General features: G+C 35.8%; 1 protein-coding gene across 4 annotated transcripts in view; it reads left to right on the plus strand.

Annotated features, from left to right (window-relative positions):
- Nucleotides 1-18,663, plus strand: part of LOC106977174 (solute carrier organic anion transporter family member 1B3) — a 69,556-nt gene that overhangs the window by 43,089 nt on the left and 7,804 nt on the right. For all 4 annotated transcript variants that reach the window (XM_015074673.3, XM_053225930.1, XM_053225931.1 and 1 more), the window contains 5 exons: nt 1,448-1,643; nt 5,329-5,494; nt 7,586-7,770; nt 13,429-13,493; nt 16,547-16,664. In XM_015074673.3, the coding sequence (XP_014930159.1) occupies nt 1,448-1,643; nt 5,329-5,494; nt 7,586-7,770; nt 13,429-13,493; nt 16,547-16,664 (730 nt within the window). The remainder of the gene's footprint in view (nt 1-1,447; nt 1,644-5,328; nt 5,495-7,585; nt 7,771-13,428; nt 13,494-16,546; nt 16,665-18,663) is intronic.

The following is an 18,663-nucleotide window of genomic DNA, read 5'->3' on the forward strand; positions in this document are numbered from 1 at the left end:
TGTCTCATGGTGTCATCATTGTTCTGCATTTGAAGTCACATATCATGCTATTTTTGAGAAGATGAATTCCTAGAAGAAAAGTTGCATGTGAATGGACTATTTAGATATAGTATCTGTATAATTGAATTTTATAGTTTAGTGTTGAGATCCTGAGACAAATCCTTTTGTAATGTAATCATAATTTCATAATTCGTTGACTTTAAATCAGAACTCAGCTACCTACAAAAAATAGGAAAGAGAAAACAAACACATCATTGATGTCTACATAATTCAAACAGGTATCATATTTTATGAGTTATTTTTCTATAATATCTGTTTCTAGTGACATATTGAGACTTGCTTTTGAAGAAAAGGTTTTCTTATATAATTCTTCCCTCACCACCAGTATAAAATGAGATTACTATTATTTTATTTATTTATTAATTTTTGGAAAGAGAGAGAGAGAGCATGAGTTGGGGAGAGGAGCAGAGAGAGAGGGAGAAAGAGAATCCTAAGCAGTCTTCATGCTCAGTGCAGAGCCCAACACAGGGCTCAATCCCTCGACCTTGGGGTCATGACCTGAAATCAAGAGTCAGACCTCAACTGACTGAACCACCCACGTGCCCCAATATGAGATTTTTAAGAGCAGTACATTACCTAGTACAGTACTCAGCACATTGTAGAAACTCAGTAAATATTTGATAAATTAAACTGAACGTCTCAAGTGGCATGTGAGTAGGTCATAAGTAAACAAGAAAATAATAATTATGTTCAATACTTTTATTGAACTTAAGGTAAAAGTTTAAATGGTAAAAGTTGAGTTTGACTCCCAGTAAGGTTCCCAGACTGAATTATGTTGTTGTTGTTGTTGTTGTTGTTGTTGTTTGTTGTTGTTGTTGTTGTTAGAGGGATCTTTACCCTTAATAACTCTTGCAGGACAATGACATGGAAAAATTATAATAGGGGTCCTTTTTAATACCATATTTAGGCCTATTTATCATTTTAGGGTATATGTGTGTTGGGATGAATAAAGAAGAGATATTAATTCTAGTATTTAATTTTAAAGTGATAGACAAATTTAGAATGAGTTTTTAAGGATTGGAACTCTTCATTTTGAGGAGGTGTAAAGGATTTAGATGGTAGAATGCAAGTCTCATAGACAGGTAATATTTTGTTGCTGTTTTCCAGAAGAAACTCCCTCATAGAAACCATCTGTTCAGATATTCAAACATTCTCAGTCCCCGGCTTTTGCTATAGGGGGACCCAAATTCCCAGCACTGGCATCAAGAAGTTATTTTTGTTTCTCCCATGTGCTACACTGGGTCTCCTACCTCCATGCAGGGCTATTGGCTTTCTACTTAAGTCTTAAGATAGGATACATTTGGTTGATGTACTCTGTGTTTCATATTATAACACATTTCGGAATAACCATATTTATATAACAACAATTTTTTTCTCTTATTTCTAGGAACCATAACCTTACCAACTGTTGCAACTGGAATATTTACAGGAGGATATATCATTAAAAAATTCAAACTTAGCTTGCTTGGAATTGCCAAATTATCATTTTATACCAGCGCATTGGCCCTCATATTTCAACAATTCAACTTTGCAGTAATTTGTGAAAGCAAATCAGTTGCTGGCCTAACATTGACCTATGATGGGTTTGTATATGTCAATATATTAATTGCACAATGTATAAATTATACAATGTAAAAGAATATAAGTAAAACAGGGAAGATAACAATCTTAGATAAACTTTTTTTAATTGAAATTTCAATTTACAAATTCTTAAAACCTCCACTTCCTAAAATCTCAAAAAGTTCTCCTTTTATTCCTTCCTAAAAGAAAAACTACATAAGTTGTAATAATAATAGTTATCTTTTGGGGCTTGTTTATAATGACTGACAGGTACTTTTACCCTCATTTTATAGATAGGGAAAGCAGGGTGTAGAGAAATACACATATTACAAGACTAGCAATGTTAAGATTCTGACTTAAATTGGGGAGTTTTGACTCCAAAACTTTTAGTCTTAACCACTACAATTTTGGATGCATTATAAGAGGAATATAAATAACATTTTCCAAAAGTGACTGAAAAATTCTTATCTACAGTTAACTGTAATGTTTAACAGCTATCTGTTTTATTTTAAAGTGATAGACAAATTTAGAATGAGTTTTTAAGGATTGGAACTCTTCATTTTGAGGAGGTGTAAAGGATTTAGATGGTAGAATACAAGTCTCATAGGCAGGTGATATTTTGTTGCTGTTTTCCAGAAGAAGAAACTCCCTCATAGAAACCATCTGTTCAGATATTCAAATATTCTCAGTCCCCAACTTTTGCTATAGGGGGACCCAAATCCCCAGCACTGGCATCAAGAAGTTATTTTTGTTTCTCCCATGTGCTACACTGGGTCTCCTACCTCCATGCAGGGCTATCGGCTTTCTACTTAAGTCGTAGACTTTCTACTTAAGTCTACTTCCTTACATTGTATTGAATTCTCCTTTTCTGCAAGCTAATACTGTTTCTTATGATATTATCTTTATTAGCAGTAGAATTAATAAATATCCTATATATGATTGTATATTAGACCCGGGAAAACCTTTACTTTGTAGTATTATCTGAAGTATTCCCAGTATGCCAGTCTCTACCCCAAATTAGGGGCAGGATTCTGGTGTAGATTTCTTATAATCTCCAGAATATAGCCATGAATTTAAGCTTGGAAAGGTTCGCATTCAGACAACAAGGAAAGATCTTTGGATTATGCTTGTATAACTATGCTACGTAGTGCTGTTTATTGTTGGCTCTGAGCTTCTAAAGTCTCAATCTCATGAGGTGTCAGTTTGAACTTGTCAAATTTCCCCACAACTGCTTACCTAAACACCATCCTATTCTTAGATACTTGTCAACCTGGTCTTGAATTATCTCTCTGCTTCCTCCTAGTCCTGACTGTTGGTAATTACTCCTATCCACCCAGCATTACCCACTCCGGTAAATGCAGAGTACTTAGCACATTGAATTTTTTTTTATTCCAAGCTAATTAACATATAGTATAATAATGGTTTCAGGAGTAGAATTTAGTGATTTATCACTTACATGTAGCACCCAATGCTCGTCAGAGTAAGTTGGAACCCCTAATGCCTATTCACCCATTTAGCCCATCCCCCTACCCAACACCCCCTCCAGCAACCCTCAGTTTGTTCTCTGTATTTAAAAGTCACTTGTGGTTTGCCTCCCTTTCTGTTTGTATCTTATTTTTCCTTCCCTTCCCCTATGTTAAACTGTTTTGCTTCTTAAACTTCACATGAGTGAAATCATACGATATTTGTCTTTCTGTGACTGATGTATTTCACTCATCATAATACATTCTAGAACATTGAACTTTTGAGGTAAAAGAACCTTAGAGGGGCACCTGGGAGGCTCAGTTGGTTAAGCGTCCAACTTCAGCCCAGGTCGTGATCCCATGCTTTGTGGGTTTGAGCCCTGCATCGGGCTCTGTGCTAACAGCTCGTAGCCTGGACCCTGGTTTGGATTCTGTGTGTCCCTCTCTCTCTGCACCCCCCACTCTGTCTCTCAAAATAAATAAACACTTAAAAATATTTTAAAGAAAAGAACCTTAGAGATCATGAAGCTCAAACCTCTTAAATCCTCTTAATTTATTAGTTGAGACCCAGAGGAACCATAACTTATTTGAAGTCACACAATGACTCCAGACTGATGCTATATCACATCAGTAGTTCTAAGGGCTCCCAAGTTGTCAGATATGCGTTAGCCTAAAGCCAGTTTCCTAAAAGCATGTATACTAACTGTGCTATCTATTCAAAAGAAAGCAGCTAGAATGGTGTGGGATTATTTTCCTTCAGTAATTTTACTGAGTGCCTCCTTAAAGATCAAGAAGATTTATAGGATACATCGCTGCCTTCATGAAAATTATAGTTTAATCATAGTAAATAATAGAATAGATGTATTCAACATTTATGAAGTGCTAGTAACAGAACTAACTTTTTAAAATATAAGTAAGTTCAGAGTTTCTTTGATTGTGGCCTGAGGGTCAATAGGAGTCCCTGAGACCTTATTGAAGTCTCAGCAGATTCTAAACTATTTTTATAATAATACCAGAATGGTATTTGTCTTTCTTATTCTCATTTTCTCATGAGTGTAAAGTGATATTTTCTAAGGCTACAATAATGTAATGATAACATCAGTCTGGTGGCTAATGATGTGTGCTTGTGTATTCTCATGTATTAAACATTTGTAGTATTAATTTCTAATTAGAGTCTATATATACCAATACCAATACATATAACCCACTTGAACAAAAAACCTTTGGGGTCCTCAATACTATGAAGGGCTACTGAGAATAAAAACTTGAGAACTTCCTTATTAATTTTTTTTTCCAAAAAGTCCCTATACGATTGATGTTATTATCTCTGACTTACAAATGGCAAAACTGTTTTAGGAAGAGTAGTCACAAGTATCTTATTCAAAGATAATTCATCAATTCTCAAATGTTATCAAGATTTTTATCAAAACCAAAAGCATAATTTTAAAAATCTATAAGCAGAAAATTATATTATACAAATAATCCATTTTATAATTTTAGCCATGTTATGAAATTATATCTTATAAATACAACCATGTTTTATAGTCCATCATTTTAAAGCATGTTGTCATTGCATTTAAAAATTATATGGAGTTATTCTTGTCTTTTTCGAGTGATTTTATTCTTGATTTTTAAAAATTGATCCTTAGGAGTTCTGCTTTGACCATATTGAATTATTTTCTTATGTAGTTGAAATATAGATTTTAAAATTCAAACTAAGTAACACTAACAGATTCATGGGACTTTATAGTAAGCTGGGGAGAAGTTTAGTTTATCGCCTTACTGAAGAGAAACTGAGTCTCAGAAAAATGAAGTGACTTGTTTAATGAATTATTTCTTGGTAGGATCACAAAGATCTCCTATCTAAGTCTTATTGATCTTTTTTTTTCTTTACGTTTTACTTTTTCTAGGTCATAAATTATGTCTGGGTGAAGATGGGGGTATGTGTTAAGTTAATAAGCAGTATTAAAAATGCCATTTTTGCATCATCATTCATCAAATTTCTCTGGTTAAAGCCCAACTGTTTTCCTTGTTTCTCTTCTGCCCTCCTCTGCTTTCTCCTTCCCTGCCCTCCTCATCCTTCTCCCTCTCCCCTCGTGCCCTCCTCTCTTCCTCCCTTCCCTTTGCTTCCCTTTCCTACTCTACCCTTCCTTTCTCTTCTCTCCTCTCTTCCCTCCTTCTCCTATTTCTCCTTCTTCTTTCTCTCTCGCTCTCTTTTTGATATATGTCTACCTTATATTTCCAGAAGTAATCCAGTGGCATCTCACATAAATGTACCACTTTCTTATTGCAACTCAGACTGCAATTGTGATGAAAGTCACTGGGAACCTGTCTGTGGAGCCAATGGAGTAACTTACATGTCACCTTGTCTAGCAGGTTGCAAATCTTCAAGTGGCAATAAAAAGTCTATAGTGAGTATTTGTTTTTACTTTCTCTTCTCTCCTTGATCAAAATCACATATTTGGTTTACCTATTACTTATCAAATCTTTCTGAAAGTGAAGTCTCCAGTAAAAAGATAAAAGAAAAAGACTCCCAGTATTGTCTGTCATTGTGATAGTTGTGGGGTTGTGTTTAACCTCCAATAAAATCCTGTTTGAAACACAAATGGCTTTTTCTGTTGCTTGAATTCTCATTGAGATTATTCCTACTTTCCCCCTTGAATTTATGAGAATATGACTGTCTGGAATTTAAATGCATTTAAGATCTCTAGGAAGCACTTCATTTGACTAATTAGATTCAATTAGGGTTACTTTATCCTCTACCCTTCAGAAGTTAGGGGAAAGTCCTGACCCAACAATTTGTCAGTACTTTCTGCCTTTCCAGTACAACAATCTATATGCAAAATTGCCTTTAGGCTCACCACCCTTTGACTTTCCAAAAAATTAATCAAGGCTTCATGCTCTCTTGACTACCCAATTCTTGGCTTCCAATTTTAATATCTCCAAGGGCAGCACTTCTATCCAGTATAACTTAGTCATTTGCCTACCTATTCCAGACAACTTCCATAGAAATACCATATCCTTCTTCACTTAAAATATTCCCTTCCATGCAAACTATGGGTTCTCCCTAATTCTCTGGGTTAATTTCCAGTAGTTGGGGATCAGGTATTCTACTTACAATCTACTGAGTACTCACAAAGTTGGGAGCCATTTTCTTATCACCAACATTAGCAATATAATCAGCTTATGATCAATCATTGCCCTCTTCCACACATTTCTGTCTTTGATTTTCAAACTTTTTCCATCTTTTCCTTGTCCATAACCCTACTAATTGTATTATTGAAGGGTACTGAGAATTTGAAGAATAAAGCACCCAGAGTCTTTGAAGCCAGGCCATAAATTAACATCCAAGGACTATACTTAAAAACCCCTATTTTATATTCATGGCTCTAGTGCTTTTCACTGAGAATGCCCTGTTTAATCCATGGTCCCACTTGGCCCCTTAGTGAAGGCCTGGAAGAGACATGATGTTAGAATCCTAAAGAGAACTCTGTGTACTGTGGAGACATTTTCTTAATACTGGCATGACTATAACATTTGGGGATTACTGGGGAGTTCTTTTACCAAATCCTTAGTAAGAAATCATCCCTTCCTAATTACTCAAAATAACGTCCTTTGTACCTGAGTTTGGTTATATTGGTCAATAGGCTTGATACATAAAGGATTCCTCCATATTATTCCTAGTGAAAAAGTAAAGTTTGATCATCAGATAAGTACTGATTCAAATTCTTTTCCAATTCCTTCTTCAATAAATAGTCTAGAGTACTAAGAAGTTTAAGCTTAAGTGAATTGCTTTTTTTTAGCCTAGCCTTAAAACAGGATTTATTTAAGCCACCTATATAAATAAACTGCCTGCCAAATCAAATCTCTAAAATCATTTGTTCCTAAGATTTCTTCTCCTGTGCTCTATTCATTAGGGTATTCTGTTGTGTTGAACCTCCCCGGTGATAACATCATCTATCCTCTAATCTGTCATTATGTTCTTGGATGTTGTGTTTGCTGTACAAAGTAGTTCCAGTATGCCTGCATAGTTCCTATTCCCCTAGATTCTGACCCAATTCTAATGGGTAGCTCCAGGTTTTGCCCCCCACAAAACTATATTTTCTGGATTCTCTGAGTAGCCTCTCCCCAGAAGATGTTTCTGACACTTAGGATTGTTAAGGAGAGTAACTAGATGTTTTATAGAAAGTAAAAGTGACTGGGAGAAAATTATTTAAAAGAATTTATATTAATGAGAAATTATTTACAGAGTTTCAAACATTAATTTTTCTATTCTTTTCTAATTTTTAAATTAGGAATGAGTTAAATGTTAATAGTGAATTGCTTTTTTTCTAGAGTAATAGAGGAAACAATTTTGCCTTTCATCTGTTAAACAACTGTATGTTTTAAAAACTAAACATTTTAGCTTGATGGGTGAGACTTCTTTAGCTATAATGAAATGATTTATAACCCAGTCATAATTTACAAATATATTCTGTAATATCTCAACAACTATTTTTTAGGTGTTTTATAACTGTAGTTGTGTGGAAGTAACTGGTGTCCAGAACAAAAATAATTCAGTGAATTTGGGTGAATGCCCAAGAGACAATCATTGTACAAAAAAATTTTATATTTATGTACTGGTGCAAGTCTTGAATTATTTTTTCTCTTCATTGGGAAGCACCCCAACTATCATGCTGGTTTTTAAGTAAGTATGACTTTTTAAAAGCACTTTAATGTATATTTAGACAGTAAACACACCTAATAATGTACATATTTTCCATAATATATTAGGAACATGAATTTATATTTTGTTACATTTTAATTTTCTAAGAATGCATTTTCTTAGGATTATTGTGATACTCCAATGCCATAATGAACGATAAAAAGATTTCATATTTTCTCCTCTTATGAAGAATTTTGTGACATGGAGTGACTGAAAATCACTTCAATTCTGAAAAAAAAATCCATGTTGTGATTCTAAAAGAACTTCTAATTTTGAGATGCCTTACACCAGGATAAGCCTGTCGGAGTGAATCAACCATTGATTTCATTGAAAGAAAACATTTGGGAGCCAGACTGTGTAATGTAAACCATCTACAATATTCTAAAGTTTTCATAACCCTCAAAATTGCTTTTGACTTGGTATCTCAATTACCCTCACAGATAAGAAAAAAATATATGAGCAGAATTCATTCCTTTTTTCACTCAGACTAATACTTACACCATGCTTGAAGAATATTCCATGGTGAATAAAACAGATACACATTAGAATATTACAGGAAATAATGATGTAAGAAAAATAAGTTTAAAAATAAATACATAATTAGAAACTGTCATTAGTACTAGTAAGGAAAAAGAACAACATTAAAGAAAATAAAGAGGAAAACCTAATTGAGGATTGAAGCGAGGAGCAGTGAGAAGAGGACTCAGAGACTTCTCAAAAAAAGCAACATTGAATCCTAAAGTCTAAAGAATAGGTTAACATTAGCCAAATGAAGAACTTTATAGAAAAAGAGCATCAGTGCCAATTCTTCAAGACCAGAAAGAACTGGAGTGTTTGAGTTGGTTGGAACATACTGAGTGAGAGGGCTATGACAGAAGATAAGATTGGAGAGTTAGGAAGGGAGAAGATCACACAGACCATGTTGATGAAGTTAATTGTTCAGTTACGTAAAACTGAAAACATATTAAAACTTGCATGCATATCTCAAAAATATACAGGTGTAAATATGGTAACCTGGGTTAACATCCAAATTATACTTTTAGGACCTAGGTAGTTAACCACAAGTTCACTGTCAGCCAACAACATGACATGGAAGGGAAAGAAAACAAATGTGATAAGTTGTGTTAAAATGAATATTCATTCTAAAATGAATAGACATATTCTACAGCTATGTCTCCACCGTAATATAAAATGTCTACTCAAAAACAGAACTCTTCCATATTTGCCAAATTACACATTAATTATCAGAAAAAAAAACTCCCTCAAAATTCTGCATTAGCTTTATCTAAGTCTTAGCTTTTTAAAAAAAATGTTTTAGTGCTTTATTTTTTAATTTTTTTTAAATGTTTATTTATTTTGCAGAGAGAGAGAGAGCAGGGGGAGGGGCAGAGAGAGAGGAAGACACAGAATCTGAAGCAGGCTCCAGGCGCTGAGCTGTCAGCACAGAGCCTGATGCGGGGCTCTAACCCATGAACCATGAGATCATGACCTGAGCTGAAGTCGGACACTTAACCGACTGAGCCACCCAGGTGCCCCTAAGTCTTAGGTTTTTAATTTAAAATCTTTGCAGAGTGAATAGAGGGTTTTAGATAACACTGTTTCATCATTGATGACATTTATATTTTACCTTATTAAGTGGTTAATATAAACATTACCATCAAAAACATTTACTGATCTCTCACCAGCCTTTAATTTTAATGAAAGAAAACTTTTGTGAAGCAGACTGTAGAATAAAAATATGAACTTCAGTCTATTAATGATTTTCCAATGCTTACATCATAAGGCTATTATTAAAACTAGACTAAGCAGGAATGATTATACTCACTCATTCATTATATTCATTTTGTGTGTCAGACACAATTCTAGGAGCTGAGACAGAACTATGAACATAAGTGATAAAGGCTCCTCTTTTACTAGCTTCCAGTGAGGGTGAAAGACTGGATGGGTATAAAAGAAGAAACAATAAATAAGTAAATATGTAAAATAGAAGTATTAAGCACTAGGAAGAAAAATAACTCAGACTAAGAATATAGAAGTGGGGCAAATAAATGATAATAATTCAAATATTGTGCATTGGAATTCACTTGATAAGAGAGCACAATAAAAAATGAGGGTATAAGCTATGCTGATCTGGGTACAAGTGAAGAGCATGGTCCAGATAAAACATACCCTGTGGGTCACAGTAACAACTTTTGAGTTTATTCTAATTGTATTAAGAAGCCAGCAGAGCCATTAGGCATTAAAATTATACACCTGACTTATCCAATTGTGAGATGACTCTGGCTGTTGTGTGGAGATCAAGTTTTTGGGACTCAAGGATGGAATCAGGGAGAATGGAAGGCTTTGATAGTTCTTCACAGGATGGGAATTTGATTGAGGATAGTGATGGTAAAGGAATTAGAAAGTGATATCAGTTTGTCTTTGATCTGTTTTTAAAACCAAGTCAATAGTATTTGCTGATGGATTGAATGTGGCATGTAAGAAGAAAAATTTAAGGATGATCTCAAGGTTCTGGCTCAGCTCTGAGAAGATGGTGGTACTTTCAACAAACTGAGGCAGACTAAGGAAGGGTAGTTGAAGATAGTGGATAAGCAAGAATTTGCTCTATCCCTGTAAGTCTGAGATGCCTATTGATGAAATATTGGAGCTGGAGACATTAAATTTGGAATGAATAACACACAGATGTTATTTACAATCTTGGCAATGTTGAGACCTTCTAAAGATTGAATACAGATAGAAATAAGATTCTAGAACCAAGACCCAGGCACTCTAATCTCATAAACCAAGAATGGGAGGAGAATCCATTGAAGGAAACTAGGAAAAAGATTCCATGAGGTTGGAGAGAAACCAAGAAGGTGTATCATAGCAGTTAAAGATTGGAAGTAATTGTTGGATTTCATTATGTACTTGTCACTAGATTTAACAAAAGTAATGCATAAAGATGGGAGGAAAGAAGGGCTGTTTTGCAAAGAACCAAGAGAAAATGCAAGAAGGGGAAGTGCAGATACTCAGGGAAAATCCTTCATATTAGTAATGTTATATAAAGAAGCAGAGAAGAGATGTGGTAAGCTAGCAAGGGTGTGGTGTCAAGATTTCTGTTTATGTTAGATATTATAGCATGCTTGTGTACTGATGAGAATTATCCAGTAAAGTTTAAGGAAATTGATGGTACAGGAAAGAAAGGGAACATGACAGGGGAAGGTGAAAGGGGATATGAACAAGTGCATGGAGTTTATTCTATAACAGAAAGGAATGTCTTCTATGTGAGTAAAAAAAAAAGAGTTACATGTTTAGCTTTACTCATACAAGAGTATTGAAAGTCTGTTCTGATTGCTTCTACTTTTTCTGCTAAATAAAATGCAAGGTAATCAACTAAGAGAGAGGAGGAAAAAGAAGTAGCTTGAAATGAGATCAGAAAGTGGGAACTAGTAATCTTTAAGGTTGGGAGAATAAACTGGGAAAGTGGGCTAGTAAAATACAGTAGGATTGTACCAGAGGCCCTGGGGGGTTGTACTTATGAATTTAAAATGAACTTAGTCAGAATGTTTGAATGATTTCCTCAAGTCAGCACAGCTCTGGAGGGGTCGAATGAAAAAGGTAGGGGTTGGATGAAAGCATTTTTGCTTGCCTGGGACAATAACAAATGAGAGGGACATGGTAGTTTAAGGTATATGAAAGGAAGGATGATAATGAGAGAACATGGTAGGAAATAAATGAGGCGGTGAAAATGGAGATGGGTGGGGACAAGGTGGAGGGTGGCAAGGTCCTGAAGAGCCCTGTGGGTCTGAACTTTGTTGGAGTTGGTTTAGTGGATACAGTGAAGTTAAGAGGTGTTAGGAAGAAGGGAGCTCAAAGCTGATAATTAGGGAAGTATGTACTGATTGGCATGACCATGCAGTGGGTGAGATAACCCCAAATGGGTGAAGAGGTCAAGAAACATGTAGGCCAGAGCTTTGAGAGGATGGTTTACATGGATTATTAAAATAACTAGGAAGAGTGGCAGATATAGTTTTTGGAAAAAAATCACAGCCTAGCACTAAAACTGCCAAGGAATGATGCAGGGGCGGGGAGTGTTGTGCTAGTCCATAGATATTTCAGCCAGTAAGTGAGAGAATGATATATTAGAATGGCACAATACTTGAGGAAAGTTAAAGGTCTTTCAGAGGAGGCACTAGGGTCTGCAGGTAGTAAAAAAGCAAGGAAAGGAAAAGGCAAGAAGGACATCTATTCTTGAGGTCCAGTGAGACTGCAGGCTGTGGGAGAAAAACAGCCCCCACTTGAAAGAGTTGCATGGAAAGAGAACCATCAGGGGGAAGCCAGGCTTTGTTAGAACAAGAAAGTGAAAAATTTCCTAAGAACATATGATCTAAAGATTTTCCTGGTAACAAGGGATATAATGGAAGAGTTTGAGTGCTGTAAGAACAAGAGACTGGGTGTGATTAAAGAATGACTAAACCATGTAGGAACCCAGGGACTCAGGAATATGGAAACTGATACTAAGAGAGGTTACATGATTTCTCCAAGTCACTTATTCAATATGAACCACCATTATCTCGTTATTCAAGAATAAGAACTAGCATGGAATGTCATAGGAGACACTTAGACATCTGTTGAATGACTAAGTCTGCTTATCTCTATGAACAAATACAGTCATCCAAACAGTTCAAATAAAAAAAAAACACCTTTGTATTAGTTAATCAAGTATTTCCATAGAAATGTTCCATAGAAACAGTCAACTCCTCCCTATCCTGCCATTACTGCTGGATAATTCATTTCACTTGAAATGTATTAGGCTATCACAGGTATGGTAGTGTCATCATCTCATTGGACACAGAAAAATGGAATGGTGGAAAGAAATTTCTAAATGGAAGAGTGAGTTAATTTCTAAAAGAGAGGATACAAATGTGCTTGCTCCCTTTAAAATGCCATTTACATACATTAGACACTAGAATACACAGGTATCTTTTTTGACCCTCCTGGTTATATTCCATGGTTTATGAATCATATTAGTGAACTTTGCTTTTAGCAGAAATGGCAGAAATAAGATGGTAAAAGAGTTCTCCTCACACCAAGACCTCAATAAAAGCATCTGCTGTATCACGTGGCCTGTGTCAACTGAATGGGTCACAGGAGATCTGTTTCTTTGTAGGCATAATAAAGTCTGTTCCAATCACAAACTGATAGGATTTCAAAGGATCAATTGTAAAAATGCTAAACTGTCTTGAAACCTCAACATATTGAAAAATAAGAGAATAATAATTATTATCACTCATATGTTCCCGTTTTAAAACAACTGAATGACAACTTGAAATGTCAGCCATTCACTTGAGGGTTTTCATTTGATCATGAAGAACAATGCCACTGAGTGTTTGTTTGTTTGTTTGTTTATGAAAGAGTAAATAGGGGCAGAGAGAGAGAGGGAGGGAGGGAGGGGAAGAATCTTAAGCAGGCTCCATGCTTACCATGGAGCCTGATGCGGGGGCTTGATCTCATGACCCTGGGGTCACGACCTGAGCTGAAATCAAGAGTCAGATGCTTAACTCACTGAGCCACCCAGGAGCCCCAAGAAATGTTTAAGTATTGAATTTGGTTTGGTATTTTGGAGATGTTTAATGTTTCTTTGCCCTTATTTTATTTCAGAAATGTTCAACCTCAGCTGAAATCCCTTGCAGTGGGTTTCCATTCACTAACTATACGAGCATTAGGTATGCTAAATATAGAGATTAAAAATTTAAGATATAAATTTTCGTGCCAAAGCTCACAGACTGAATATAATTAATTTCCAATTATAAGAAATGTTTAGAAGTTACAATTCAAAATAATTTCTATTTTTGTTGTAAATAAAAAATGAGAGGAAAACTAAGTAACTTAAAAGAGAATTTGTTCATTCTAGTTAACGTCAAGGTTTAACTAGAACAAAGAGTCATCATATTTGTTTTACACTCTTTTTAACACAAAGATAAGTGATCCCCCAAGTTTCTCTACTTTTAGAATTAGGAATGTTACTTCTAATAGGCAAAGTGGAGGGCCTTCCTTCTACACAAAGACGTTAATGCCCAAAACAGCTTGGAAGTACAGGGTATCCGGTCAGGCTGAGATTGTGTGAAACAACAGGAACAGACTTTTTGCTTTCCCTCTTCTCTAAGGCTGGGGACCCTAACCTTTATCAGAAGTTAAAAATGAGAGAGGAAATGGGAACTAAATGGTAGGACTGAACATCTGGGACTAAAGGAGTGTTCTGAACGAAAGAAAGCTCAGGAAGTAGTGTTTTATGTTGTTAAAGAGTAGGGCTGTAGACTCCAGAGGTTAGAGTCCTATTTCTAAATATTCAAATGAGGTGATTAGTACAGGATATAGGATATCGCCCTTTTCCCCTTGTTGTCATTTGCCATTTATACCACACAGATTTCCCTTGCTAGCTCAACAACTCCTAACTTAACTCCTGTGCAAGCCCCTTTGTAAGATGTATTAACATAATATGCTTATTCCTGGGAAGTAGGAAAAGAGCACCATTCCTCTAGGGATTGGGGTAGAAGACTGACCATGGCCTGGAGGCAGCCACTGATGGCAGAAGGAAAAGTAAGCGAGAGGGGCCAGTCCCTGGGATCCGTGCAAGCAAAAGGAAGAAACATAACTCTATGGCTAATTGCATTGGAGAAGTTGTACAGGAAGTATATTTGAGAAGGCCACAGATTCCTAAAGGTAGAAAGAGGGAATACAAAACACATGGAGAGAAGAAGATGGAGGTGCTGCAGGATTCCACTTAGTTCTCGAACCAGCCTTCCTTCTGTTCTTCTCTAATCACACAGCTCTGTCTGTCCTAGAAGCTTCCTGCCTCCACATATGATGGAGATGCCTCACTCCTAGAAGCTAAGCCATAGAAGCTAGCAGATGAAATAGAATGTGGAAGCAAGCAGTCCTCCTTAGATTCTGAAATAAGATTGAGACTAGAGGAAATTATTCTAATGCCATAAAACAGAAAGCAAGGAATTTTACCATCCTAATTGAGCACATTATTTTGATGTGTCCAATATATGGTGCAATAGAACCTAACTGCTTTTATGGGGAGAAAAAAAGTGCATCCTGAGTAGTGAACTTTCACAAATAATTTTCTTGAATACAAAATATGTGTAAATTGTGAGGAGTCCATAGAGAATCATTAAACTGAAAAAGATAATCAAAAAATAGATAATTTGAAGTTTTAAAATTCCGGTAATGACTTAAGACCAAGGTTGTTACCTAAAACATTTAATGCATTAAGTTTGGTCAGTTTGGTCAGACTGGTGGTATTATATGGGGAAAATAAATTATTGGCATGCATTTCTCATTTTTCAAAGGGTGGCTGTAATTTGTGGAAAGCTGCAAATTTTTCACCCATTTTCTCAGTACCAGTTTTCCTCAGATATGTTTAGCCCAGACACCAGAATTTTGTCATCTCCGATTTTTCACTCTCAGAAAATTGAGACTAATTAAAAGTAAATGGAATTAATAAAATTTGTGAAATATGAATCACTACCACTTTTATGTAACAAAATAAAAATTGTCAGTCACTCATCAAAATACAAAAAGAACAAAGTAAAAACATGGCCACTTCAGTTCCACCATATGCAATATAGATCTCTACTGGCATGTCCCTAAAATTTTGAACTAGGAGTTTATCTCAGAGTTTATTAAAATAGCAGTAGGAATAGATGGGCACTTCTTCTATAAGGCAGCGTATGTATTTCTAAAAAGCTTTACATTCTGTAAAACTGTACACTACAAATAAAACCTGGGTTAGGCACAGACCACTAGACACCTAGGCATCATTGTCATCAGAGCATTAACAGAAACAAAATTCAGCCAGCAGCCCTAACTTGAACAGCCCATGCTCCTTCAGGAGATTTTAAAAATGTGCACAATCAATGGAGAGAAAATGCAGGATTGTGGGCTTTAATGACACGAACAAAGTGGAAGGGGAGCTCTAAGCCAAGAAAGGACAACCTGCCAAGATGCCTAGAATTCTGTGAAGCTGAGCCTGTGCTTGTCTGCGGAGGAAGAGCTAGTGTTGGCATTTACCTTCTAATTTTTTGTTTGTTTATTTAGTTTTGAGAAATTGAGCATGAGCCGTGGAGGTACAGAGAGAGAGAGAGAGAGAGAAAGAGAGAGAGAGAAAGAAAGAATCCCAAGCAGGCTCTACACTCTGTGTGGAGCCTGACACAGGGCTTGAATTGTGAGATCATGATCTGAGCAGAAATCAAGAGCTGGACGCTCAACTAATTGAGCCACCCAGGTGCCCCTACCTTCTAATTTTCTTAAAAATAGCGTACAAGACTCTCCTGACTTTGCAGTAATTGAGTTGAGAACATTTACCTTTCCCTGTGAAGTTATAATTCTACTCCCATTCCTCAGCTTTCCTTGCCTAAGAAAAATTATGTACGAACCAACATAACTTTCATGTTTTACTCACAACATTCTCCTTTTCACCAGTCAGGCTTAAGTTACTTGGGAATCATAAGAACAGAGTGTACATGCGTTTAATGTTCCATCTTCTCTTCCCTATGTGTGGCGGGTGAGGTAGATAACAGATATCTATGCTATTATATGTGATTTGAGCCTTTGAGATTCCTAACAGTCTCAATTATTGAGTAAATTTAGGTCAAAACAATGGAAGAGTGCTTTAAAATTTTCAACTTTTACTTAATCTAAAATGTATCAGTGTGGAATATCACATAGTTATGTGATATTGACCTTGAATTGACCTTTTCTCATGTTGCAGGAGGAATTCCAGCTCCTATATATTTTGGGGCTCTGATTGATAAAACATGTATGAAGTGGTCTACCAGCAGCTGTGGGAAACGAGGGTTTTGCAGGTTGTATAACTCCAGATTATATGGGTAAGATGTCATAAATATATTTCTTGAATTGATTTTTTCCTTTGACTATATTAATTCCTAAAAGATGACATGTCATTTTCGGTATAATAATGATTATAAACACAATTTAATGAACTTTGTATTCATGTTGTATCAGGCAGCATGGTATCTCATTTTAATACTCTTAGCAACTGTACGAGATGCATTTTTTCCCTTTTTCCTTAAATATGAAGAAATAAAGACTCAAAAAGAATAAGTAATTTGTTCAAAATCATACAGTAAATAACAAAAAGATCTGGGATTTGTACTCAGGTTTTTTTGTTGTTGTTGTTTCTAAAATCTCTCCTAATACTAAAGAAAACTATTTTCAGTGACATTCTGGCTTCTCTAAGATGATATAAAATGATCAGCTGGAGCTCTGGTCACAGGTCTGGAAAAAAAAGGAAAAACGTTGTTTCTACAATCTTCTATTCATGGGGAAACAACTGGATGGTCATCTAGAAAAAAAATAGTTGCAATAGTACTTTAACCTTACATAAAAAATAAATGCACATTAATCAAATACATATATTTACAATATGAAACTACAAGTATTAGAATAAAAAACACTGGTAGAAATACTTTTAATTATCTAGGAAGCAGGAATGTGTTGCTCAGTATGATCCTAGCCCCTAAAACCACAGTAGAAAAAAAAAAAAAAAACTCTGTGTCCCAAAACTGAGGCAAAGTTCAAAGACAAAAGGTAAATTGGAAAAAGAAGGTGTAAATTATAACCATCGAATATATAAACCACATCTTTATCCATTCATCAGTTGATGGACATTTAGGCTCTTTCCATAATTTGGTTATTGTTGAAAGTGCTTCTATAAACATTGGGGTACAAGTGCCCCTATGCATCAGTACTCTGTATCCCTTGGGTAAATTCCTAGTAGCGCTATTGCTGGGCCATAGGGTAGATCTATGTTTAATTTTTTGAAGAACCTCCACACTGGTTTCCAGAGCGGCTGCACCAGTTTGCATTCCCACCAACAGTGCAAGAGGGTTCCCGTTTCTCCACATCCTTTCGAGCATCTATAGTCTCCTGATTTGTTCATTTTGGCCACTCTGACTGGCGTGAGGTGATATCTGAGTGTGGTTTTGATTTGTATTTCCCTGATGAGGAGTGACATTGAGCATCTTTTCATGTGTCTGTTGGCCATTTGGATATCTCCTTTGGAAAAGTGTCTATTCATGTCTTTTGCCCATTTCTTCACTGGATTTCTGGTTTTGGGGGTGTTAAGTTTGGTAAGTTCTTTATAGATTTTTGATACTAGCCCTTTGCCCGATATGTCATTTGCAAATATCTTTTTCCATTCTGTCGGTTGCCTTATAGTTTTGTTGGTTGTTTCCTTTGCAGTGCAAAAGCTTCTTTTCTTGATGAGGTCCCAATAGTTCATTTTTACTAGTAATTAAATTCCCTTGCCTTTGGAGATGTGTCAAGTAAGAAATTGCTGCAGCTGAGGTCAAAGAGGTTGTCCCCTGCTTTTTCCTCTAGGGTTTTAATGGTTTCCTGTCTCACATTCAGGTCTTTCATCCATTTTGAGTTTATTTTTGTGTATGGTGTAAGAAGGTGGTCTAGTTTCATTCTTCTGCATGTTGCTGTCCAGTTCTCCCAGCACCATTTGCTAAAGAGACTGTCTTTTTTCCATTGGATGCTCTTTCTTGCCTTGTAAAAGATTAGTTGGCCATACATTTTTTGGCCCAATTCTGGGTTCTCTATTCTATTCCATTGGTTTATGTGTCTGTTTTTGTGCCAATACCATACTGTCTTGATTACACGTTTGTAGTAGAGGGTAAAGTCTGGGATTGTGATACCTCCTGCTTTGGTCTTCTTCTTCAATATTACTTTGGTATTCAGGGTCTTTTGTGGTTCCATAACAATTTTAAGATCATTTGTTCTAGGTTTGAGAAGAATGCTGGTGCAATTTTGACTGGCATTGCATTGAATGTATAGATTGCTTTGGGTACTATCGACATTTTA

This window comes from Acinonyx jubatus, chromosome B4, assembly GCF_027475565.1.
Source record: "Acinonyx jubatus isolate Ajub_Pintada_27869175 chromosome B4, VMU_Ajub_asm_v1.0, whole genome shotgun sequence".
Classification (NCBI taxonomy): Eukaryota; Metazoa; Chordata; class Mammalia; order Carnivora; family Felidae; genus Acinonyx; species Acinonyx jubatus.